Source organism: Falco biarmicus, chromosome 6, assembly GCF_023638135.1.
Source record: "Falco biarmicus isolate bFalBia1 chromosome 6, bFalBia1.pri, whole genome shotgun sequence".
Classification (NCBI taxonomy): domain Eukaryota; kingdom Metazoa; phylum Chordata; class Aves; order Falconiformes; family Falconidae; genus Falco; species Falco biarmicus.
The window spans coordinates 56,014,587-56,039,347 of record NC_079293.1 but is presented as its reverse complement, the minus strand read 5'-3'; the positions used below and the strand labels follow the sequence as shown (position 1 = coordinate 56,039,347).

General features: G+C 38.7%; 1 protein-coding gene across 2 annotated transcripts in view; it reads right to left on the bottom strand.

Annotated features, from left to right (window-relative positions):
* ARHGAP18 (Rho GTPase activating protein 18) overlaps positions 1 to 24,761 on the bottom strand; it is a 100,976-nt gene that overhangs the window by 15,872 nt on the left and 60,343 nt on the right. For both annotated transcript variants that reach the window (XM_056344089.1, XM_056344088.1), the window contains exons 2-9: positions 23,696 to 23,895; positions 21,136 to 21,371; positions 18,312 to 18,384; positions 12,649 to 12,818; positions 10,295 to 10,460; positions 7,419 to 7,510; positions 4,780 to 4,857; positions 1,814 to 1,973 (exon numbers count right to left, since the gene is read on the bottom strand). In XM_056344089.1, the coding sequence (XP_056200064.1) occupies positions 1,814 to 1,973; positions 4,780 to 4,857; positions 7,419 to 7,510; positions 10,295 to 10,460; positions 12,649 to 12,818; positions 18,312 to 18,384; positions 21,136 to 21,371; positions 23,696 to 23,895 (1,175 nt within the window). The remainder of the gene's footprint in view (positions 1 to 1,813; positions 1,974 to 4,779; positions 4,858 to 7,418; positions 7,511 to 10,294; positions 10,461 to 12,648; positions 12,819 to 18,311; positions 18,385 to 21,135; positions 21,372 to 23,695; positions 23,896 to 24,761) is intronic.

The following is a 24,761-nucleotide window of genomic DNA, read 5'->3' as shown; positions in this document are numbered from 1 at the left end:
TCCTCCTGTGACACTTTAAAGGACATGCTCTGGCAAGTCTTCTCAGCAGATTCCATCAGGCCATACATAAAACAAGTGATCAAGGAGTTACCTGCACTTCACATAGTCCTATCACACTATTTCAAAATTCAACAGGGCTGTTCTTGTGCATCCTACTGGGATCCCAACTAAACTGCTATTCCAAATACCTTTCATCCACATTAGTTCGGGAGATACCGTCAAAAAAAAAAAAAACCAAACACTTCAGCAATGAAACAAAAAAACCCTCTTTCTGACTTTCTACCATAATAAAAAATTAAGGATCTGAATAAATGAGTGAGAAATTACACAGCCATTTAAAATATGGAAGTAGTGGTAACAGTGTATCTACTTCCTCTAGAAAGACATACATAAAAGTAAGGCATGTCACACCATGTCACAATGCCCAAAAAGCAATGAGAATCAACCTTTTCCCAGGAAAGTAAGGAAAAATATAGTTGCAAAACAATTAAAATGTTACTTACATCAAGGTTTCTGTCTGTTCACCTAAATAACAGCTGAATTGTAGTTGTTTAAATTACTTAAATTAACAACTTAAATAATCTGAATTAAGTTGTTTAAATATTTAATTCTAACCACACTACTGAGTCACAGTACCGTGAAAAACACTGATTACTGTCACAAAGATGGCCCTTTTTCTCTACCACCTAATCTTATTACATGTAACCAACAAGACGGGGCAGACATTTTAAACAATGGGAGGCTATGAAGTGCTATGTCTGTTTTGCGTCAAAAAATGTAGAAAGTGTTTTGCATCCTGACACCTGAGTATTTTCCGGGTAAGTAAAACCACATAAGCCTTCACACAGCTCAGGAGTGGCAAGCAGAAACCCTCCTGGCTCCAATCAGTATCCAGTAAGTGAAACAACCCTGAGGAGCTGTTTGCTGCATCATTTGAAAGCATTCCAGCCAGCTTTAACTTGCCACTCAGTACTGCAAAATTACACCACTATGTAGCAGGCCTAAGTACCAGCCTCCTACACCCACCTGCTTAATGGCCTTGAAAGGCAGCTCACAACTTGGAGACTTGACACAGCCCACAGTTTATAAGAATATTTGTCTCTCTGCCTGTCCATGGGAATTCCCTGAAAGTGTCCCTAAGAACCGTCCCCATTGCTCTGCCTGCAGACAAAGGGGAATAGATTTTTCTGAAAGTTCCACTCCTGTGTTGGCTGGGGAATTAGTGTATGTGGGTTCTCTGCTCCTGATTCGCTATCATCAAGCTGCTCTCTTTCAATTACAGCTGGTATGTTTGCTGCCTTGGTGACCAGTTGGTAAGGAGGCCGTTTTCACAGGAACTTGCTGATCTCAAGGGACCAGGGTTGACCAGCAGTTCTGACATTCTGCTCTAACTTTTCCTGTTGTAAATGGACAAAATACCCTAAACAATGTAAATTACTATTTGTTAGATTTCCTGCAGAACTACTATGTCTTTGCTGTTGTTTTCTTTTGAAGCAAATATTGTTTATAAACTGATACCATCATACACAATTTCCTATAACCCATCTATACCACCTAATGACTATCAGAAACATCAGAAAGTGGTAGTGTACCTCCATTTCATGTGTAAATTATTAAAATAGATGTTACATGAAAAATGTTATTTGTACATTAGCAAAAATATGCCCAGTCTTTTCTCAGGAGAAGTCATAGTGTTGTTATTCAATCTGTTTCTGAGGTTCATATATTATTAGTGAAAATACTGCTACAGCAAAGAGGCACTTCTCTGCACTGGTATCAACTCTTCGCAGCTGAGAGAAAGGACACTACTCACTCTGTACATCTTGGAAAGCTTTGAGATATTCTACAGTGAGGAGTGGCTGAGGCAGTTCACGGATGAAGAGTTTTAAAAGACTTGCTGCATCATGTTGCTTTACATTTTCCCAGTTGAAAGTCCCTTCATAAAATTTTGCTTCCAGTTCTTGGCAAAGACTCTGAAAGGCAGTAGATACAGAGAGCACCAATATACTGGGCTGCTGGAAGTCATGCATTATACACACAGCAATACTTTCCGTAATTTGAAAAAGGGGAAAAAAAGGGACATCTGAAATATCACTTCAGGTGCTGATGATTTTTCCTATAAAAAGATAAACTGGGGACCAGAAGAACTGCAAGCAAACACATAGGAATAGGCAGTAGATGGCCAAATCATATAGGAAGAAATCCCATGGGCCTGCCTTAGGACCATATGAAATACACTATAAGAACCAGATATCACACTCATTCACGTAAGGGTTACAACTTCCCTTCCCCCAAAATATTAAGATGCGGCTGATATACATAGCAACTCCAACACTGCTACCTAAGGGTATGTATGTAATGCATGCATGGCCATTTTCATAAACAAATATATTAATTATGCATGTTGACACAGAGTTTCCTATCAAAACATACACCAAGGTGAGGCTCATTCTCTTTTCAAAACAGGGGGAAAAAGATTTGTGTGACTGAACACCTGGATGTCTTGCCATCTACAGGGCATTCCATGCTGCTGGCCACCTACAGCTTTGCCTAGCACTGGATGTCAAACATGCCCTCTACAGAAGGGGACTGCACTGCGAAACACCAGGTTGACCAGCAGAATAAAGAGCTCTGAAAGTCTCAGTGATACCTTGTAACTCTGGGGGAGGAAAAGGGTGGAATACTGTTGGCAGCAGACATTACCATATACCTGCCCTGCTCGCATTAGCAGTGCTCAGGCTTTCAGAGGTGTAAAATGGGAACACGCTGCAAGGGCTGAGTCCTTCTTAGTCTGCCATTAAGCATTAGTCCTGCCCTTGCATCCACTTAATTTATTTCTTAGGCCGGCAGAGTGAGAAGTGGCCTCAGTATAGGGCCAGTGGCCCTGAGGCGTGTCTCACAAGTCCCTCCCTTCTTCTTGCCTCAGTTCTTCCAGACAGAAGAGGAGGACAGAGAAACTGGCTTGTTTTGTAAAGTATGTGAGAAGTAGTTATGGAAAGTGCTATGGAAAAGAATGGCCTCAATTATTTATCTGGACAAGAAGGGCACATTGGATAAAGGATACTAGATACGTTTTTAAGATACTGTTCTCATTAAATTTAACTTTGCTCTAAGGGAAAATGGATCTATTTCCAAAGAAAATGTGGACACTGAGGTTGATATAAAATCTGGATGTTCTCAACTGTCCTCCAGAGAGATCTTCTGTCTCCACTGATTATGCAGGGGGTTCAAAGGTACAAAGATCCTAAATCAGATGTTTAAAGTCAAGTGGGTGTGATTTCCTGCTCATCAACAAAAGCAAGCTTTAGAAATAAAGATGAAAATTCTCCCGGAGTGTCATCAGCTCCTCCATCCACATTCAGACCAAAACTGTGGCAAATGCAGTATTAAACATCTAGATAAGATTAATTGTTTTATCTGAGAGGCAAGGGCAGAAATGTCAACTATACCTCATAATGTACTACCACTTAGATTTTAAAGTAAATGTATTTAACTATGGAGTATATGCAATGCCCTTTTTTAATAACTCTAAAATCTATCAAGATAGCAAAGTATTTTTTCTTGAGGTTATCTGTGCCTTTCTATAAAACTACATAATGGGGAAAATATTTTCTTTTTCTGTAGGAGAAAAAAGTTTAAGAAAATTCAGAGAAAACATCAGTCCTTTAGAATGCTAAATTCTTTGGTTTTCTATACAATTTCCTATTTGAATAAGTAAAGGAACTTAGCATCTTTGCTAACAAAACAATTGCTTAATTCAGAGAAGTAGCTCCTGTAAATAAATACATAAAAAATTAACGGAAGTCAAATAGTGAATGATTCTCTGCCTGGGAAATCATATAAAATGAATACAATCAAAGAATAAACAAATAAAAAAATAACTCCAAGATAATTCCAGTTTGCAGAACTGACGAAAAGTGGAAAATAAAGACCAGAGGAGAATGTAAACATTTTCTTTTTTTTAAATTCTTCATTACTGGTAAATAAACAAAGCCAATTTCCATACTATTCCCTTCTTTCAGTTGTTTCTAATGAACCAGCTGCTGGACCAAGTTGTACACAACAGTCTGGCAGATGTCTTGGGACAGCTGAATCCACTTAAATGGTCCTTTCTGTTTAGAATTTAAGGCCAGTTCAGACCATCTTTTTAACACATTGACTCTTGGCGCAAATCATACGGTGTATTTAGTTTCCTGCATTAAGGCAAATGCTGGGGAAGAGTCTGCATCTAATTGGCACTCACTCCGCAAAGTGTCGGTGTGCACAGACATGCCTAACAAGATTGTGCTTAGTGAGCTGAGTAGTTATACTGCTGTTCATAAAAATAAATGTGAGAGGTTCTTCAGTGCATGCTGGCTGTCTTGCTCTATAACATAGGTTAAGTCTAGCTATTAAAATAGGCTCACAACGCCAGAGAAAAGCTTCCTCCTGGGGTAGAAAGACTGTGTATGAACTGTTCAGATGATTAAGCTGGTTCAGGGAAAAAGCAAAAGGCTGGAAACCTCGTGCCAAGAATTAATGAGATTTTGGCACAAATGAATTTGAAATGTAGCCTTGGCTCTCCTTCAAACTTAACTCCAGTCTTCTGCCCAAAACTACACTGGATGAAACCATCAGCCTTCTGGCTAATATGACTCAGTTTTCTTTGTAAAGAGACTTCGCTTTCTGTTTAAGATTTTCATAACAGCTTGGTGTTAAAATATATTCACATGACAAAATAAAATAAAATAATCAGGTATGATCATATGGGGGATGATAAGAATCTGTGCAATGTTTTACCTTTACTCTTGTTGCAACTCCTGGTATTCTCAGAAGTCCTTCTGTTTCCAGAGTTGCCTCTTCTATCTGGGCAATCAGCTGTGAAACACAAACCATGAACAAAGATGCCAATTAAAAATTACTGGTAGATAGTTCTGATATATTGGAGCCTTTATGTATGTATCTGTGTGCGTGCGTGTACGTGTATGCATGCATTTGTGTATGCAGACACATAACAAGCAGACACACAAACACACAGTTTACAAATGGATTACAGTTATTGTAGATTTAGAACAAAACCTTTCATATGGCTCTACCTGTTTTATGAACATTATTAAAGAAGAGTTTGTCTATTTCATTGAAAAAGAAAACTTTTTTAGACCTCCTTCAAGTCTCCTCCAAAGACTGAAGCAGTTTTTTTCCAAAATTACTCTGGTTTCAAAAATAAATCCCAATTACTATCCTTGTTAAAATGTCTCCAAATCAAAACAGTTAAGGTAACGTTAGAAATACAGTACTAATTTTCTCAAAAATACTCTTCTTTATGACTTTACCTGGAAAGAAATAAGTATTTTTAGGGTTTAAAGAAGTTTTGTAAATACTGGCATTCTCCTAACAAACCCAACAGTCTGCAATCCTACACATGGCTAGATAAACTAGCAGAAATTCTGTAAAAGTACTTAAAACACAGATCACAAATTCTGTTTCTCTAAAAGATATGCCTAGAAGTATTCACTGAAGGATGGATTTAAGAGTATTCAAAAGAAATCTGTAAATGTCAAAAGCCAATGACATCATTTTAGCACAAATGTTTTTCACAATGTTTAACTAGGGCAGTGCCTTTGTTACATACCTTCCTGTGCCAGTTCTTGAGTAAGAAAAATTATGCAACACAGTTGTGTATTCTCCAATTACAGAAATTAAAGGAGGTTTACCTACCATTGTATTTATGTAATTGATCAATGTCATAAAAAAGACCAGATAGAAAAAGCCACAAAGTTACAAAACAGCACTGAAGTTGTCACCCTGGTATATGTTCCTTGGTTAAAAAGAAAAAGTGCTAACTGGCCACATCCAACTCTCTGTACCCAGCTTACACCAGAGCATCAGCTGCCACTTTCATCTGTCGAACACAAAGATGCTGTGGGCATGTTATGTGACTTGCCACCATCACCATGTCTAGGTGGTGGGGAGACAAAGGTCTGGTGGCACTGCTGGTGGCCAAAACTCCTTCACACACGCTCACTCACCACTAGCCTCCTGCTTAGGGCAAATCCCTTCTTCATCTCTATCAGGACTGCTTTGCATGGTGCTTCATTAGCAGGCCAGAGTTAATTACTATCAGCAGAAACTTCTGGTGGAGATACATGGATCAGTATTACACTCAGATTTTCCAGTCGGAAAACCCCTAGGCTAAATTATGTCATTATTTTTAACTGTAATCCTTCAATGTAATAAAAACTAGGTGTATTTTTTATTAAAGATTTTCTTTTTAATTAAGCAGCTTTCCTACTAGCTTGGTTTGTTTCATTTCAGTGATATTCAAAATACATTTAAAAAGCAGTATGCACAAAAATGTTCTTTCTTGCACTTATACAAACGTGAGGTTTTATTTTCATATTCTCATTTAAAGAATAACTGTATTCAGAATGATGTCTGCACCTTGCAAAACAAATCACATCTGTAAGCTAGAGATGTTTATGTAGAATTTTCTTCCTGAAAGCTTACTGCGTTACTAGGATAACACAGTGATGAACCACTTTTTGTCATATGATTTCTTTTTTTCTAGATAGCATCTTTCCCAGAAATGTATTTTTATGATCCTGGGGAAGTAATTTTGGCAATGAATGACACAGCAATAGGTTTGAGTGTGAAGCAAAACTCAAAGTTTTCTCTTTCTCAATAAATAACAAGCCCGTCCCCAAGCCTACTGAAACAGTGATGACACGGCACTGTGCTTCTGTCAGTGTTAGGACAGGTCCACACACTGTGGTCTCTCCCTTCTTATGCAATGAGACCTGCTATGCATGGCCAGTAAATCCAGGGTCTCCATCATCTTTCCCATTATCTTCCCCATTACCATAACATGATACAGGCCAAAGCGTGCCCCCCATGTACCAAAGCAACAAATCGTCTGGAAAAGGGCTGCTGCCACCACCACAGGAATGATTCCCACCCACTAGCCACCTGCCTTGTGGTCCAAACCACTTCTGAAAGGAGAAAACCGCTTCCTAAAATGGTAGGTTCAGCCTGTGGGCTAGGGATTGAGAATTTCTACGGAATTTAAAGTATTTGCTCTGACAAAAATAAAGGGCATCCCTACTGATGATGGAAGTTACACCACGTTTATGAAATGAAATTTGGCTGCAGTGGGTTCTTGGATTAATTGGCAGTTTCCACAGGCTTACTGGTAAACTTGCCTAAAACATGGAGACCAGTTATAAAGGAATAAAGTTTGGTTTTTGTTAACTCAAAATATAATTGATACAAAGCAAAGTATCACATTTACTGAATTAATAAGTAAAGCTGCAAATAAAAGTTACAATAAATTTGATTGAATAGAGCAATATACTGAAAATTGTGCTACAGGGAGCAAATAAATCCAAGACAAAATATTATTTGGTTGTCATGTGCAGGTTTACTTGTTGGTGCCTATTTACCTTTTGAAAAATCAGTGGGATCTTGGTTCCTGGCACCTTCTTCTGATCTTGTTCCAGTAAAACTGGCAGTGGGACACCGAACAAGCCAGAGTCTGAAGAATAATTCAAAAGAAACTGAGATATTATCCACATCTGTTCCAGTACATATGATAAAGGCAGAAACCCACACTTATGAAACGATAAGCCTATTCAATACATTCAGAGCTATCGACCTTTTGTTCAGTGTGTTTGAATGTCTTTGTCAATCAAATTATTACACAAAGCATTCTGCCTAAAAGGATTCATTCATCTTTTCCTTCAACCGTAAATCAGGAGTCTTCTGTTTTGACTTCAAATTGCCATCCACATATTCTGCAGTACAGTGAACTGAATTGCATAAATGAACCATCTGCATGGTTCTGGTTTGCAGAATGGATGTGATGATGACCCTCAATGCAGATCTTCATCACTCAATGCAAGTTATTATAGTTAAGATGCAAATGGCATGAGTAAAATATCCAGAAACTTGGCTACTAAAATAAGACATGTAATTATCACACGGAGTTACTCTGAACGTTTCTCTCTATGAGGGTTTTGAAAGAAGAGCTTTTCAACCCCTGTGCTTTTTCATTATATAACACCAGCAGGATAACAAGATCACCAAAGGTGTTTTGCTGTTTCTTTGTTGTTTTTTTTTTTATTTTGGGGTTTTTTTTTTGTTTTTGTTTTTTAATAAAAGCAAAAATACAGTTAAGTCTTGGTTGAGAAAACAGCCTTTACAATAGGGGTAATGCAATGCAAATAAAAAACAAAAAGAAAGGAATCTAGTCTCAGTTAATCTAGCCCTCCCTGATGCAAAACTAGTCTTAGTCTTCAAGTAAATGGGACTCCCATGTGTTTATGGCCCAGCTGAGTAGAAGTGAATGACCATTAAAAGAGAGATATAGTAGTAAAAACTAACCCAAAGTTTACTGATACAGAACTTCTCTCAGAAGTACTGATAATTGCTATATGTGTGGTTTTTCTGAAACAGCATACAATACATGTAGCTAAAAGCCCCTGCTTGGTATGATGCCATGCCAATCTGAGCACAGAACAGCTGTAATTACTGAAAATATGTCAGCCCTTGAGATAATGTGATACATGTCAAAGAAACCATCAGTTTCAGTGACAAATCAGGGAGTTCTTGTACCTCTATCAGCATAAAAAGTCTACCTATAAAACATGTAGGGACTCATACATACAGTCAATATCCATACCCCATAGTTTTATTGGTTTGAAGATCTTGTCAATAATAAAAGTTTCTACTGAGATGAAGCTGGAGAAACAAACTGTAGGAGGTTCATAGAAAGGAAGGGCTGAGCACAGCACAGTGTTCCCCAGAAGAATTATGTTTTCATCAGTTTTACATACTCAGGCCAAAGGGGAACAGGCAACAGATCCACCATTGTATGAATCAATTGGCCAAAGAACACTTCAGGAGGGAAGAGGCAAGGGTCAGGCAGAGCAGCGCACTGAAGGCATTACATTGCAAAAGCAGATCTGTTTGGCAGAAAGAGTGGCTTGTCACTGTCTACTTCCTACACATTCCCATGAGTCTAGCCCATCTTTTTTAACTTTTAGAAGTTTTAATCAATTCAATGTTTTTCATGACTGCCTGTCATTCAGATAAATAATACTATGAGTGAAATTCAATGAACAATAAATTTGGTAAGAAGAATCAATTAAAATTAAGATCCAAAATACAAGAAAAGGAAGTGTCTTGTCCCCATTTATTAGTGAAAGCACATGGGCTTCTGCAAGAAGAACAAGCATTTAAGGGATCAAGGTTTCATAAATGTTTCTGTGTATGCCTTTTGCATTCAAAAACTGATTTTCTACTACTGTAAAGCAAAGACCATATTTTGAAGAATCTATTGTACCTTGCTGTATATTTCTCAACCCTTCCTGTTGCTTTCAGTTGTTTAAAAAGAACTGTTGCACTGTCACATTCACTGAACCTTGACAACAGGGTTTTGGCCGAAGCAGGCTTGTGATTAACTAGTAACACATTTCAAGCTCTTGTAAAGCATTTAGCAGAAGCCAGCAACACAGAAAACAAACAAAGCACTGGAAACCTCTAGCATCTGAAATTGGTTTTCATGTGTCCTGTGTTCCCAAGAAAAGCACTGTTAATATACACACGCTCCAACAGCTTGCAGAGCAAAATGGTGTTGCAGCTGTCTCGACACAGTCTGCAGCAGCCCAAATTTTCCACTTAATATTATGTCATTCAGAAAAAACCCCCTGCATTATGGCCTGAGTAAATACTGGATGGGCAAGGCCTATGTGACATAGGAAAGTCTGTACCAGACAGAAGAGGAAAGGAGGCGACAAAGGTTCCCAGCATCTCCAGTCAAGGGCAATGAAAACAAAAAAGTCAGGTAGACTCACAGAATTATTTAGGATAGAAAAGACCTTTAAGATCATTGAATCCAACTGTAAAAGCAGCACAGTACCTACCTTCAGGAAGTCAGGAAAAGAATACCCGCAAGGAACACATACACGTGCCCTCCCAGGGAATACATCAGCACATACAAACTTCTGTGAAGCAATTCTTCCCGCACAGTGTGCTACTAAGATAGTTCCCCTTCTTCACTCCTTGGTTTATCTGCTCAGTGACTGACTGGAGCTTTAATTTAGACAAAAAGCATGGTCCTGTAGCCGGACTGACTATATGCATGAATTTGCTTAAAGTGAGCCTTGAGTTAAGGCATATTATTAAACACTGCTGAGGACCTATGTTACTATATATATTAATATATATTTTCTGCTGGAAATTCATAAAGAACTGGATGCATTTGTTTTACTGGATTAAAACAGATCGATTTCATTCAGAATATGAAACACAGACTTACCTTTGGTTTTGATTTTTACAGCTTTTTGCTGCTTGAATTCTGTACCAAGTATGTCATAGAGAGCAGTTAATTCAATCAGTGCTAAAGAATAGACTTTCTTCATGTCCTGAGGGGCCAGGTCACCAATCTTCGTGGTACCTGTTTTGTCCTTCGGCAGCCTGAAATTCTAAAAGCAGAGATTTGCAGCAGAGTGACTAATCCAAGTCATAACAAATTACTTAGCTGGAAGGCTGTGCTTCCTTCAGGGCAGAACCTTTCATCATGAAACTTGCTGTTACTAACTCAATCACAGAAGAATCCCCCAAATAGGTTGTAAAGCAGATGATCTTAAAATCATAGGAGGATTTAGGCTCCTAGTGACTTCTGGAGGTCACCTAATTCAACTGCCTGCTCAAAGCAAGGCTAAATTCAAAGTCTGATCGGGTTGCCTGTTTGCTGTCAAACTCAATTTTGAAAACTCACAATAACCTCTGTGGGCACCTGTTCCAGTCCTTAATGATCTCATGGTAACTTCTTTTACTTTGCAAAACAGAATTTCCCCTGTAGTCACTTGCATCCGTTGCCTCTTGTCCTTTTGCTCTGCACCTCCAAGAAGAATCTGGCTTTGTCCTGCTTGTAACTACCTCCCATCCCTCCACACCACTACTTCTGTATCCTTTTGCAATATATAGTGGTGGAAAGGGCTATTGATGAGCAATCCTATGCATGTACAACTGGGACAGAAATTGCTCTGCTCTTATGAACACAAAAGAACATATTTGGCTGCGATAAATAAAGAGAAGGGGGATCCTTAATTATTACTCATTTCTATTGCACTAAATGCTCAGAAGCTGCAGTCAGAGACCAATATGAAATTAAGCTAAGAGAGCGAGGGAGAGGGACTTCTCAGCTCATTGAGCTATTTGACTTCATTTCTCACCAGCAGGCTTCTAAGCAAGACTCTTGCCTGAGCCTAACAATTAGCAGAGTGCATGACTCAAAGCAGGAAGGCTGATAAGACTTTCTTCCATTTGGAAAGGTATATTATACTCCAGAATAATTTTCTTATCTTGTATAATCCCAGCAACAGCACAGATGAACTGGTGGTCATGGTACATGACTACAAAGGCACATACCAAAACATAAACATAATTCACAAACTGTAGATAGTCAGTTTCCTGCCTTGAGGTTTCATTGACTTGCACAAACATGTATGTTTAAAAATAGCTGCCAATGATGAAGGTGGAACAAATACAGTCAGATTTAAATAGGCAGCTCTCTTCCTTTTCCTATCGTTTTGCCACTCCTTTCACCACTGAAGAAGAAATCCCATAGCCATGTCTTTGAGTAATCCTTCATAAGCCTAGCTAAAAGTATAGCTAATGTTTGTATTATGCATATATGTATGTATGTGCATATATGCAGAAGTAAAGAGTATAGCTATCATTTCCTTGTTATAGGCTGCATTAGAGAAACATGACTCAAACACTTCAGAATCCATTTCTAAATATCCATTAGTGTCTGGTTTATAATGTTTAAACTACGATACATGGAGTAATTACTATTGAAGAACTGCACATGTTCTTATCTAAATTAAGTGTTTGAAGAACTGTGAAACATTATCACTTCAGACACTATGTTTACTCAGACATGTTTGCATACAGTTTGGGGGGGTGGGGGCAAGGAAAAAAAACATATTTCACACCACTTATTAGTTTACAGGTCTGCATGGTCATGAACTGTTAGGCAGAGAGAGATCCTCAGAGAGATGCCTTGAAGAATTTTCTTTTTTATTTGTTCAGATTCATTCAGAATGAGCCCTTTTTCATTAAGAGCTGGAAAGAAAAACTGAGCAGAAATTAATCCCAGATTTCTGCCATTTGACTTTTTAGACTTCTACAGACCATTCTGTTCTTCATTTTCATCCCTCACCTATTTGTATGGGATAACTGCGCAAAGTTTCTACAGGCGCCCATCAACCCTTTTTAAATGACAGCAGAGCTTTTTATTACAGAGGTAAAGCATGTCACCTCAGGTAACATGAAAAGGGGCTTTAAATAAATGCAGAAGGACAGTCTGTGGACAACTACCACTAAGCCACTATGCCAGCTTAATATTACCTGTCTGTAATTGCTTACACAAAGAGTGCATTTTGCCAAACAGACAGGCATAAAAGTAGTTACTTCACTGTTATTGAGAATACTATTCCCAAAAATGAGTTATCTTGAGAACGTCTATCTCCATGAAGCTGGATCCGACAAAGTTCTTCTAAATGTAATTCACCCATTTCAGACAAATATCATCCAAACACTACCACTAGTTAAAAAAAAAAAATAAACAAAAATAAAAGAGATCAATAAATGCGAAACACCTACCGGAAGAAGAGTGTCGCCCCCTCCACCCTTGCACATTTTGCCTGCTGAGCTGTCTCTGAGATTAGCTGCCTGTTCTGCAAATGGTATGTCCAAATTGATGTCAGTGTCCGAAAATGGCATGTCTTCAAGCAGGCTATTCTGCTCACCTGTTACAAGACTAAGCTTTGGACCTGAAAACAGAGTAAAAAAATTAATAACCAACTGCAGCACAATTAAGCACCACTCAGTGCATGAAAATAAGTTTAAAACCAAGTAGAAAGTAATGTTGAGCAAGTGATGGACTTTCTGGTTGCAAATTCACTCATTTCTGCATATTTTTTATGTCAGTTGAAAATTTAGCTTCTTAAAAGGGTTCATCTTTTGTAGCTTTTCTTGAATAATTCTGTCAAGGCATGGGGTTTTCTGCTATTTATCTATTATGAAAAGAAAACGCAATCCACCTTAAACAAACAGCAGACTCCCAGAATTTTCCAGAGCCAAACAGCTTTGGCATCAGAAGTTTCTTGCTGTCAAATGCCTTCTAGCCTCAAAGACCCTGCAACCAAATCAGCAATTCCTTCTGCCATTAAAATTTCAAAAGCAAAAGGGAATGTTTTCTCTATGATCCAAAGCATTAACATCCGGGAATAACTGGGAGTACACAGATCATGTCTTTGTCCCAGCATTCCTGTCCTCACCTCAGTCTGAAGAGTCTAGATTTCTCAGAACTGTTTGGACATGTTTCCATGATACAGGGAAGGACGAAGTACTCAGCAATGGCCCTACTTCTCTTTCTTTGTTCCTTAAAGGAATCAAACACTAGACAAGTTTAGAACATATTTTGTTTAAAAAGAAAAAAACCAACAACGACAAAAAAATCACAGAAGGAAAAAAAAAAGGGAGGCAGTTCTGCTTTTAGAAAAAGAAGTCCTATTTCATTGTAAATCAGCCACTGCTTCTCAGACTGAAGTTAAAAATGTATCATGAAAGAAGCAAAATTAAAATCATATTGTAAATAACACTATTTAATATAAAGTAACGAAGACAATTTAGCCAGAGAAAGATTCTGATATCTCTACCATCTCTCTCATGATTTGGTACTTTTTAAAAGGATACACCCAGAACTAGGTTCCTTGTACAAGGCACTACAAATATCTTGCAAGTATTTGTGATGAAATTCAGACTTTCTTAAAACCAGGGCAAATATAAACAAATAAATCCTGCTTATTTCAGTGGGACCAAGATTTTGCCTAGAATCCTACTCACACAAGACTGCAGCCTGTTCAAAGCTAATATACCACAAATGCAGGAAAAGTGGGATGGAAACGGACATGAGTTGAGGAAGAGAACCATGAACACTGCATATGCTTTGGTATAAGAATATTGTGATAACATAATAAATTACACTCTATACACTGCTGTGGGAAATTTTGGCCTGGCATAACTAAGTTAAGCCAAGCCAGAAAAAAACTCCCCGAAAATGCAAGTACAGCAACACTTGACCTTGAAGCAGGGGAAAGGCTGCAGAAATGCTGATTAAGAGTGAAAGCATCAGGGAAGTACTGCTCTACACTGATGCTTCCAGTGGTCTGCAAAAGAGCCGAGCTGCAAGCACACAACCCAAACAACGTATGAAGCATGACACAAATGACACTTAATGACACAAAGCCAAGACTAGTCTGTGGTAGCTTTTAGAGTGAGTCCTGAAAATAACCTCAGTCTGCCAGGGCCAAACTCAGGTGACAGACAGGCAAGTGGCTGCAGCTACCACTGCCACTCCCTAGTAGGGCACAGTGCTTTAGGTAATTTATGTACAGCTGAGACACTTCCAGAGAGAAGGTGGATTTGAGTTAACACTTTGACTGTACTTACAACCAAGTAATGCTGTAAGAAGCAGAATAAAACATTTCCAAATTTTGCCTGTTGTGTGTGTTACTCGCCACTTGCTCTTTCCAAAGTGGCTTCTGTTCTTTCCATAGACCCTGAAAGATGCCTGGGGCATATGCTAAAGATTAAGCTGATCCTGAAACTAGAGCTGCTCCTTTCAGCAAAGAGATATATGAGACCTCAGTAACCAAACATATCCAAGGTCAAATTCATCCCTGGCTTCGATCTCTGGCCTCCCTGCGTGTGTGTATCTGTATATATAATGTAAACTATTTAATGCATCTGAACTAAAGGAAGACAGTTCCCAGTTCCCCCAAGACTTTTGTCATGCTAATGTGGTGTATACATGACCTACATACTTCCTACCAGCCTGGGAGGGATCTGATGTTAACAGACAAAAAGGCAGTAGCTCCTATTTCAGTCCTCTAGTCATACGAAGGTGCAGTGTAAAGCAGATGTCTTGGTAACGTTGTACACATTTGAAAGGTCTAGAAATGTTGCTATTGCAAGGAGTTTCTTCTTGGTTGTACAGCCTTGCTCCTGTTGTTGTACATTCATTAACTAGGAAGCAGCTGTAAGAGGAAGCAGCTTTGGTGTTCTGCCAACCTGCCAACTACATGCTCCACAAGAGAAATGCAAGATACAGAAAAATGTAAATATTGCTATAAGGATGTGGAAACTGTATTTTACATTAGTCCTGTACCTTTTCCATGGTTCACAGTGCTATTTAAAGATCACATAAAATGAGGGCAATTCTTCAGGAGTGTGGTGAGGGCTACATTTGGGTTTCTTTTTAATAGGACATGGAAATACTGGTAGTGTCAACCTTGCTATTTCCTAGTTTTGCTAGAGAATCTGGAGTATACCCTGATGGAGCTATGTTTATAGATCTTAATTTAGAACTGGAAAGGTAGAACAGCTATTATTTTTCTTTTGGACTGACAAAGCATTTCTCTAAAATGCTAATTCATAGCAGACTTTAAATAGAAAATAAAAAATGTGGTAATCTTTTCACTAACACTCTTGTCACTTCAGTCATAGATTCTTCATTTAGCATGCAAAATGAAAAGCAGAAACAACTCTTTAATTAAAAATACAACTACATTTCAGTCTTTTTCCCTATCAAGAAGCAAACATTACAGCTCTTTTCCCTCATGTTACATATTCTTTCATCCATTTGATGATGCTTATACAGAGGTTTTACCTAACATTCTTCCCTAGTAGCTAATCCTGTGTGTTCAGGACAACTGCGGTCCCACAGTAAACTGAGTTTTGCTGCTCCCTTATTTAAGTTAATGAGTATTTAGCTTTTCATCTGTTTTATTCTTTCTGGTTTATTCCTTGAGGTATCTCAACCAACTTGGGATTACTCTTTTCTTTCATAGCTGTTGAACATACTGCTAGCTTTGCAGGTCTTTAGTGAGTGTTATGGATTGCTAAAATAATAATGTCTTTTGACAGCTTAATACATGATTCTGAATTTTATTTTTGTTTCCTGTAGACACATTCTGTATCTACATGAAAAAAAGAGGCACTTAAAGACAGTAAGTGAGGGTCCTTCCAAAAAACCTCAAATATGCATCTATCAACAAAAAAATCTTAGGAACTCATTAAACTGTTCTGTTTGAGGAGGATCAGGCAGAAAGGAATAAAAAGGTAATGGTTTCTTATTATCCCCTGAGTTTGCTTACAGTGTTTAGGCAAGAAACAGGGTGTGTCAGACTGGCAAGAAAGCAGGAGTGAGCACAGGTTCACACAGCCCACGTATGCTCTAAGGGCAAACCATTATCATCTTCATTCTGGCAGAAGCACTTGGGAACGGAGCATTCAAATACCAAATTAGGAACAGTCATCACCTTTGGAGAAAGGCCAGAGTCATTCACTCTAACAGTTTTAAGACATCTCAAATTAAGCTTTGGATTTTTTTTATAATGTCTGAGATGATATTAATATTTTTCAGGTAAAACTGGTACTAATTCTCTGTTAAAGAGGGTTTCCATTTTAAAATAATGTCTTTGGATTTGGATTTCATAAATACTTACTATTTCTGAAATATCAGGCATGGTTTACTTTTTGTCTTAAATTCATTCACTGTTTGTATAACACTAATTTGCTCATCATTCTGGAGGAAAGATCACAGCACAGCACTGAAACAGGTGTGGTGCTTTTAACACCATCAAATTTGCATGGCTTGACTGCAAATTAAACTGATTTTTTCTTCCTGCTCCAATCTTGGCAGCAGAGCCCACTTTTAGCATGTTGACAAAAGCAGAAGTATATCAGGATGTAAGCAGGCTGCATTTGCCATCCACATCACAATCTGTACTGAGGAGAGCTAGCATATGGGATTTGCCTTTCAGAACTTCACATTTCTGAAGGGTTCATCAGGGCCACTGGAAAAAAAAAAGAACCAGATGTGATAAAAACTAATAATTGTTTGGTCGTTTTCCAGCTCTGAATCCTACAGTGCAGTTTATTGACACAAGCACCAGGCATCTCTTCCTTCCCTTTTGCTGAACCAGCAGTCTGGCAGTCCTCCCAATTTTTTACTATTCTTATTGGAGTGGGGTTTTCTGAGAGGGAGGGAGGGAGGGAAGGATTAACAAAACTTCTGGAAACAGACAGATTTGGTGATATTCAGGGCTGGTTTATATATCTATGTCTCCCATTTCAACTTCCATGCACGCTCTGTATTGTCTGTTGCTGTTTTCTAAGTCCAATCCTAAAGTAACAACTTTTCCAGAATACTACTAGTCAGTATTCTAGAACTGCAGCAGTATTTTATTTGGTGGCTTAATTACAGATAAGTAACATGCAGCGGGGAATTTGATCCACCTGCTTGACTATTTAAGCAGCTATAGGAGTCAGTCTAACACCTATATGCTATCCAGTCCCCTGGAAGAAGGAAAAAAAAAAACCCAACATACAAACAATGCAGAATAGCAATGCAGTATCTTAAAAGCTTAAATGGCTGCCAGTTAATATCCTGATCTCTGCAGTGGTAGGTATGGTGGTGTAACAGACATGGTGTAACCCCTACTTTGAAGAAACCTAAGATGATGCAGGGCAGCCACCCTTTTATTATTTGACCTGAAGAACAGCAGAAAGCTTTGTGAAAGTCTTTCATCACAATTCATGCTCTCAAAACAGGTCCTATGAAATCAGCTAAGGACTTCTGTGGTGCTCTGTCCTACCTGGCAGTGAGAGGGAGGGGTCTTCAGTGGGTACTACACCCCTCTGGAGTAATCACGCGCTGTTGAACACAACTCAGTCCTACATACACATAATGCTATTTCCTTTCCATTTTCCTTAAAAAGGTAAATAACTTTTTCCTTCGATCCCTGCTTTTCTTTAATTTTGAGCTGCAGATACATCGCCAGTTCTCACTCTTTTTGGATGTTTATAGTCCATTTGTTTTTGTTCCCTTGCACGCACTGATGAGCTTATGTATAATGCTTCATTTCCTGTACTGTACAGCAGAGATAAACCAGAAGGGATAAATTAAGGATCAGGAAAGACCTAAGCATTAGCTATGCGAGGAGACTTCCCTCAGAGGACTCAATTATAAGACGATCACTGGTAACAAACAAGGTTTCCCAGATGGCTGAAAGGACACTACCTACAGCCACACTTTAAAAATTTTAAACCACATCAATGCAGGCCAGAACACGTTTCTCATAAGAATTTAATTTTGCTGAAAAGTTACTTGTAATAAAGAACCTATGTAGTAGTTTGTGTAGTTGAAAGCCTACAAAACAAAAGGAGGAAAAAAAGCCCAGACAGTTGTTCGGCATTACCTTTTGTTCCATCTTGTGTTTCATTTTTGTTTTCACTTGTTCTCACAGTTGAGGGCTCACTTCCATCACAGACCTAAGAAAGGAAAAATAAATACGCACACCTATAAAACCAAGCCTGTGTTTGTAGAAACTCCTGCAATTCAGGGTTATGCAGAAGCGCACCTGTGTTTTTCAGTAGAAAACCCTTTGCCAAAGTCCAAGGGGATCTGAAATCTAGGTAATTAAAAAAGAAGTAATTAAGTCCATTACCCCTTTTCCTAAAAGGCTAAGGTATAAGACTTGATTTTCCAGAGTTACAAAGACTAAGAAATTGTGGTCTTTGACCTGAAGCCATAATTTGCACTGGAAAGTATATGGAAAGGGAATGTGGAGGAGACCTTTTGACTGACTCAGTTGAAATACGTCCCTCTTGCAAAATCTTGCATGGTTGCCTCCCTTACAAAGCAATCCCATCTCTTTTGCAGGGTGGCCTGGCATTAATATCGGTGCTTACAGCTTATAGTCCTAACAGCAAAACTGGAACACCCTGAAGAGACAACAAAACAGGAAAGGATTTGAACCATCTTCTTCCTTCTACAATGCTGCACTACCCAGTCTCAAGATTTGCCCCATTCTATGAACTGGATGACACCTACTAGAGAAAAAAATATTTTACAACCTGTAGAAAATCTACACCCATATAAGTTTTTACCCATATATAATTTTTATTATCCTTTTGGCAACTCAAATCAACAATGAATGTTTAGCACTTCGGATTTTTAATTTTATTTTACTCAAGCATTGTATAACTCCATGCATACTGAGGAAAAAAAAATAAATCAAGTTTTAAAGATTTCTACTACCAACACAAATCCGCTTTTTTTTTTTTTTTTAAATATGAGATCTTGAGAGGTGAAAGAAGATAGCATGACTGCCCAGAAAATTATTACTGTTTCACAGAGCAGTAGAAGGAGACTAGGAGGCTGTCAAGATACCGAGTCTAGCTTCTCTTCAGGAATATGGCAGGAAATTTAGTACCAACATCAACACAATTGTTGTGTTGATCCAAAACATCAAGACTATTGTTTTACCTTTCCTCCTGCTTTCCTCCAGGTGAAGGGAGGTTACAGGGATTTGGAGGCTATTATTAAACTGGAATGACTTCATACAACTGCAGATGGCTTCAGTCCTCTTTTGTTACGTAAAAAGCTGTCTAATATTGGGAGAGTAACAAGGCACCGAGACAAGTTACCTAGGGAAGTGGTAGAAGCTACTGCACTACAGGCTTTCTGTGACAGATGAGATGAATAACCACAAGCAATGATTTCTATACAATTATCTTGCTTTGCAGAAAAGAATGTGGTATAGGTTTAAGGGCCTACACTTGTATTATTTTATTTCAGTCAAGGAGACTTGTTTAAAAGAAGTCTTCTTTTTCCCCGGTTATTTCTACATTTAATAAATATTCTAAACTTCTGTTTTATACATCTTAAATGGCTACAATCATTTGTCTGTTTGCATTTCTTCTCACTGATGTCATCGATATAAAAACATCTATTTTAAGATACACAGAAGTCTACTGAACACTGTGACACGATTTTCAAACATTACAATGTGCAGCTTAAATTCAGGAACATGAGTATTTACTGCGCTTTACTGAAATAACACACTTGAAAGGGAAATTATACTGCTTCAAGCTATATGATATTTTACCTAAATTGCTCTGCTATTAGATCTTGTAATTTTTAGGTGTAGTTAATTCCAAATCAGATCCTGGAAAGCTTTTATGGAGTTAATACACTATTTGCAACCACATGCAAAGCAGAACCGTGGAAAAGGAAGTTATGCCTTCAGAATTTGAGCTTACACACTCCCCTCACTACATTTCACTCTAACGAATTTGAAAGTTGCTGAAGGAGAGGAAGCTGTTGGGGGAAGAAGGAAGTTAAACCCCCTCAAAATTCACCTTGCTTTCCATGACCATTACCATTGCACTGAATGGCAGCAGCAGCAGTGAGAACAAAGGATGGGGCTGAGGTCAAGTAAGCTAGCCGTCCACTTCCATCAAGTCAGAGTGTCTTCTTACAGCTAAAAATCTCATTGCTTTTGGGGGAGCAGACAAAACGCATACATTTCTCCACAGAAGAGGAATTCTAATCATAGTCTCCATTTCCCTCCTTCCCCTTTGCTGCATATGGGACAGGAACTCTCCCATTCGCTACCCCATGAGGGAAACTGGGACCCTTCAGGACCTGTCAGAGCAACTTCCCACACACAGTTTAAAGACACACACAGGCCCTGGGAGTTAGTGAGGGGTCTATGCACCCAGAAGACAGGCATAAAGACCTAGCCAAAATAGAGGAGGTTAGGTTGATGTCCCCCTTTTCCTTTTTTTTTAAAAAAAAGAAACAAGAGCAGCAGTACGTAACAGGGACTGCCACCTATCTGGCAGATCCCTCAGGATGGATTCAGGGCACTACCACACAAAGAAAAAAGCAGGCTTTTGATAGCTCTTTGGGTGACTGTTGTCACATGTTTTGCATTAGCGTTAAAATTAATTCAGATTAATATCTTTACCACGGAGTGGCTGTTCTATTCATCACCTTCAAGTAATATAAGGCAAATAAACATACTTCTTTTTACATACTAAAATTGCTTAATGCAATGTCAAGCTGGACTAATGCTAATCCCGTAAATTCAGCAGAAAATTCCCTTGAAAATCAGTGAAAAGGTAGACACAGATCTTGAAAGATTCCTTTTGTGACTGCGCATCCCTCTTCTCCCCCCCACCCATACATGTCCCTCTCTCTCACAGAATCAAAGAAAACAATGGACAGGAACTTACTTTTCCCTTTGAGTCATCTTGTATCCTGAAGATATCTCTGACATCAGGAATCTGGTGCTGTTTGTTTTTTTTCCTCATGGTTTGTGTGACAGTCTCTACTCGCTTTTCTACTGCTGCCTTCTGGGTTCGGGTCAGTGTGGACAGAAACACCATGCTTTCCAGGGAGTCACCAGAGCTCTCACCAAACAGATTTGACAGACCTGCCTCCTTCAGCCATTCCTCTTCCAGTTCTCCCTCTGAGCAAGGTGAAGAGAAAAAGGCATAGATGTTGGCTTTTGAGTACTGCTAAGCACACGGGATGTTAATGCCATGGTACAGTTAATGCAGTTCACAGGGAAAGTACTATGGGGATCCACAATTAAGAACTACTTACACTGTCCCAACTTGGAAAAAAGCTATTGTTTGTAAGAGCTTTGAAAGGGTTAACATACGATATCAAAGCTTTTAACATAGTTAATCCAATACAGACTGTTGGGGGCAATCTTTATAATAATCTACAGCACTTCTATTAAATCATATACCATTTTATATTTATGTATCCAGGCATAAATGTGTATGGGGAAGTCTGAAAGCTTCTGATCCTTGCTGCTTCATTGATTTTTAGTTCAATCCTCAATCTTTTTAGCTCCCTTACGAACATGGTTCTGCCTACATTTCTTGATATATTAATCCTATAGCTGTCCACCAGCTCAATTTAATGAAGGACAAACCAGGCTACAGGAGTCAACTTAATGCTGTTTTTTAATCGGTTCCTATGACATCGTTTCCAGCCTGCTGACATGACAGCCCACAAAACTATTGTTGCTTTAGTCTTACAGCTGATAAAGTATCCTTTATTGACAGATCACTGCACATGAAATTATATGATATATGAATATCATATGATATCATATAATATATATATGAAGCTATAAAATACTGTCAGCAATGGCAAAACTTCTGCTTCTGAAATCAGTATCTCTCTAATAACACTTTCTTTAAAACACTAAGTTTTTTAAAACACGCTGTGGCAGCTGAGCTTGTGCCAAATGCCAACAACCCTCTCAAATGTTCAAGCAACCTTTCCACTTATCAGGTACCTAGAAGTACTCCAAAGCTGGCATATCAACTTCACTGTTGACTGCAGTTTCCCACAGCACCCAGTGCACATCCAAGTGGGCACCTGAATATTAACAGCATTCAGAAGAGGTATAAATTTTCAAGTAAAAATTTTGCTATGGCATGTGCCAAATCCTGTGCCTCTGACAAAACTCTCACATTTTGTTATTAGGACTGGAAAGAAGAGCTATACCCCTTCTCCAGAGAAAATGTGAGGTATATCTCATCTCTCCCCTGCCTTGCCTTTGCAGGGCTTTGTCTCAAGCAAGCTCCCGCCCAGGCAGGCCCATCAGCCAGGTGCAGTGTCCCACACATTCAGGAGTACTCATTAGGCAAGGTGCGGGGCAAAGCAGCATCTGCTCAGTCTGATCAACTCAGCTGTGCTGACTCCCTTGGGCTTCATGCCAGAGTGAGGGGCTCAAGCTGTAGCAGTTAACTAGGGGGAAGAAGGCTATATATAAAAAGGAAATGGTGGGTTTTGGAGTGCAGAGCCTGAAGCAGCATCAGTGAGCTGAGGTAAGAGAAGAAGCTCATGTGCTGAAGAACAATGGGCTCTGCTTCTCTGGAGAAAGCCTTGAAGCTCCATCAGATGCCCTGCTCCCTGGGCACATGGCCTTGGAGCCTTACTGCCTTCTCCAGAGGCCACATTGTTACCCCCTTCAGAGGGCTTGTAAATAGCAGTGATGTTTCAAAACACCTAGGGAGGCAGAAGTACAAATCCCTTTGAAAGCTAATGGAGCACATTCTTCTCACTCATGCAGAGGCCATACCAAAATGCAAAACTCACCATTTCAATTTACTGAGACTGTGGGCCTCTTGTAAGAATGGGGAGAGACAGATACTGCACTGTTAAAAAATAACTTTTGAGAGAAGAGTAGCCGTAAGGCCATTACTACTCTTTTGTCTGATAGGACAAGAAAAATAAATGGCCCAACTTCTTCTAAGATCATGCCCTCAGGAGTGTCCCATAATTAATGCTTCTGAGAAACAAAAATAATACAACTGAACAGTCACAATAGTTACAAGTGTAGAAAGTTACTCACTAAACTTAACCCGGTTAATCATTGGCTTGTCTTCTAAAGCGTGAGGTTTCTATCCACAATAGCTACAATAACGAACAACATACACAAAGAGTGAAAGGGTAAGTTAGTTTAACAGTAAACTACAAATAAAGCTTCAATTGTTGTGATCTGCAAGTATAGGCACCTTTCTAATGTTCTGCAAATGCCATTTAAAGGAAAACCAGCCTTTTACTCATCTCTGATACAATTCTTTTTCAGGGCATTGCCTGTTTCTGGTGATATGCATCAGAGGCAACAGAATTTTCAAAGTGGATGTTCAGCAGAGTGACCTTCTTTTTGATTTCAATGTGTTTGGTGGGTGCCATCTCTTGAAATAATACTTAAAGAAAAATTCCTAAATCAGCAAACTGATGATCATTCACAAGAACAGATTTCATTACCATCTGGCTCTTTCACTACAAGTGCTACTCGTTCCTCCTGATTATTTCCTCTAGTTTCATGGATGTTTTCAAGTTCTTTCCAGTAGTCATCCATAGACAGTTCATCCAAGGAGTCCTGGGATCCTGAGCGGTCAAACGATGCTCCATCAGGGGTCTTCTTGGAATGGTCATGGTTCATTGTATACTGGCCAGACCGACGGCTATAAACATAGACAAAAAAGCAAATCCTGGTTAGCATTCTTAAGATACAGGATATATTAATATCTGTGAGGGCAGCTGGTGATGAATTGTGTCAAAGTATCAAGGCAAACTGCTGTCAACAAGCAAACCAAGATATTAAAAATGGCTTTTAATATCTGGAATATATTTTTAATTTAAGATTTCTGCTGTACGTATAACCCAATGTAGAACAGCACAGGAGTCTGTATTAAAGAGGAAATAGTGAATGCAAGTTCTAGTAGCTAGTTACAGCAAACCTCTTATTCAACTCACACCAGCCAATTCCACAGACTTCACAGTACATATCTTCCTAGCATTGCTGTTCATAAAGAAGTTTTCAGAAGTGCCTTTCTGCTCGAGTAAATTCTTATGGGTTGATAGTACCTTTACTTCTTTCCTTTGCTAATCAGCTTTTATTTTTTATTAATGTTTAGTCTGGTATCTATGACCTTAATTACAGTTGGGAAAGGACAAAGTAAAATTCCTGAAGTTACAGTTTGTGAAGTAAACTGGTGAGTCCAAATGTTTAACAAAGGCTACTGTTTCTATCTTGCTTCCTCTTTGACTGAAAGCTTACTACTTCTACAATTTGATGTTACTAGCTTTTGGTTCACCCCAAGTATGTATGTTGCTAAGGCTTTCAAAAGACATCTTTCACCTTAAGTATAGCTGTGACTAGAAAAAAGAAAGCAACAAGCTGAAACCTCTAGGTTTTATCTTGACCTCATTAGGTCATTAGCAAAAATTACCACTGACCTAGCAAAGAATTCCTCTTAGAAAGTGCAAAGGTTATAATGATGTCATTGAAGTTACAGGTCAACCTTACAGTCAAATATACCAAATCAAA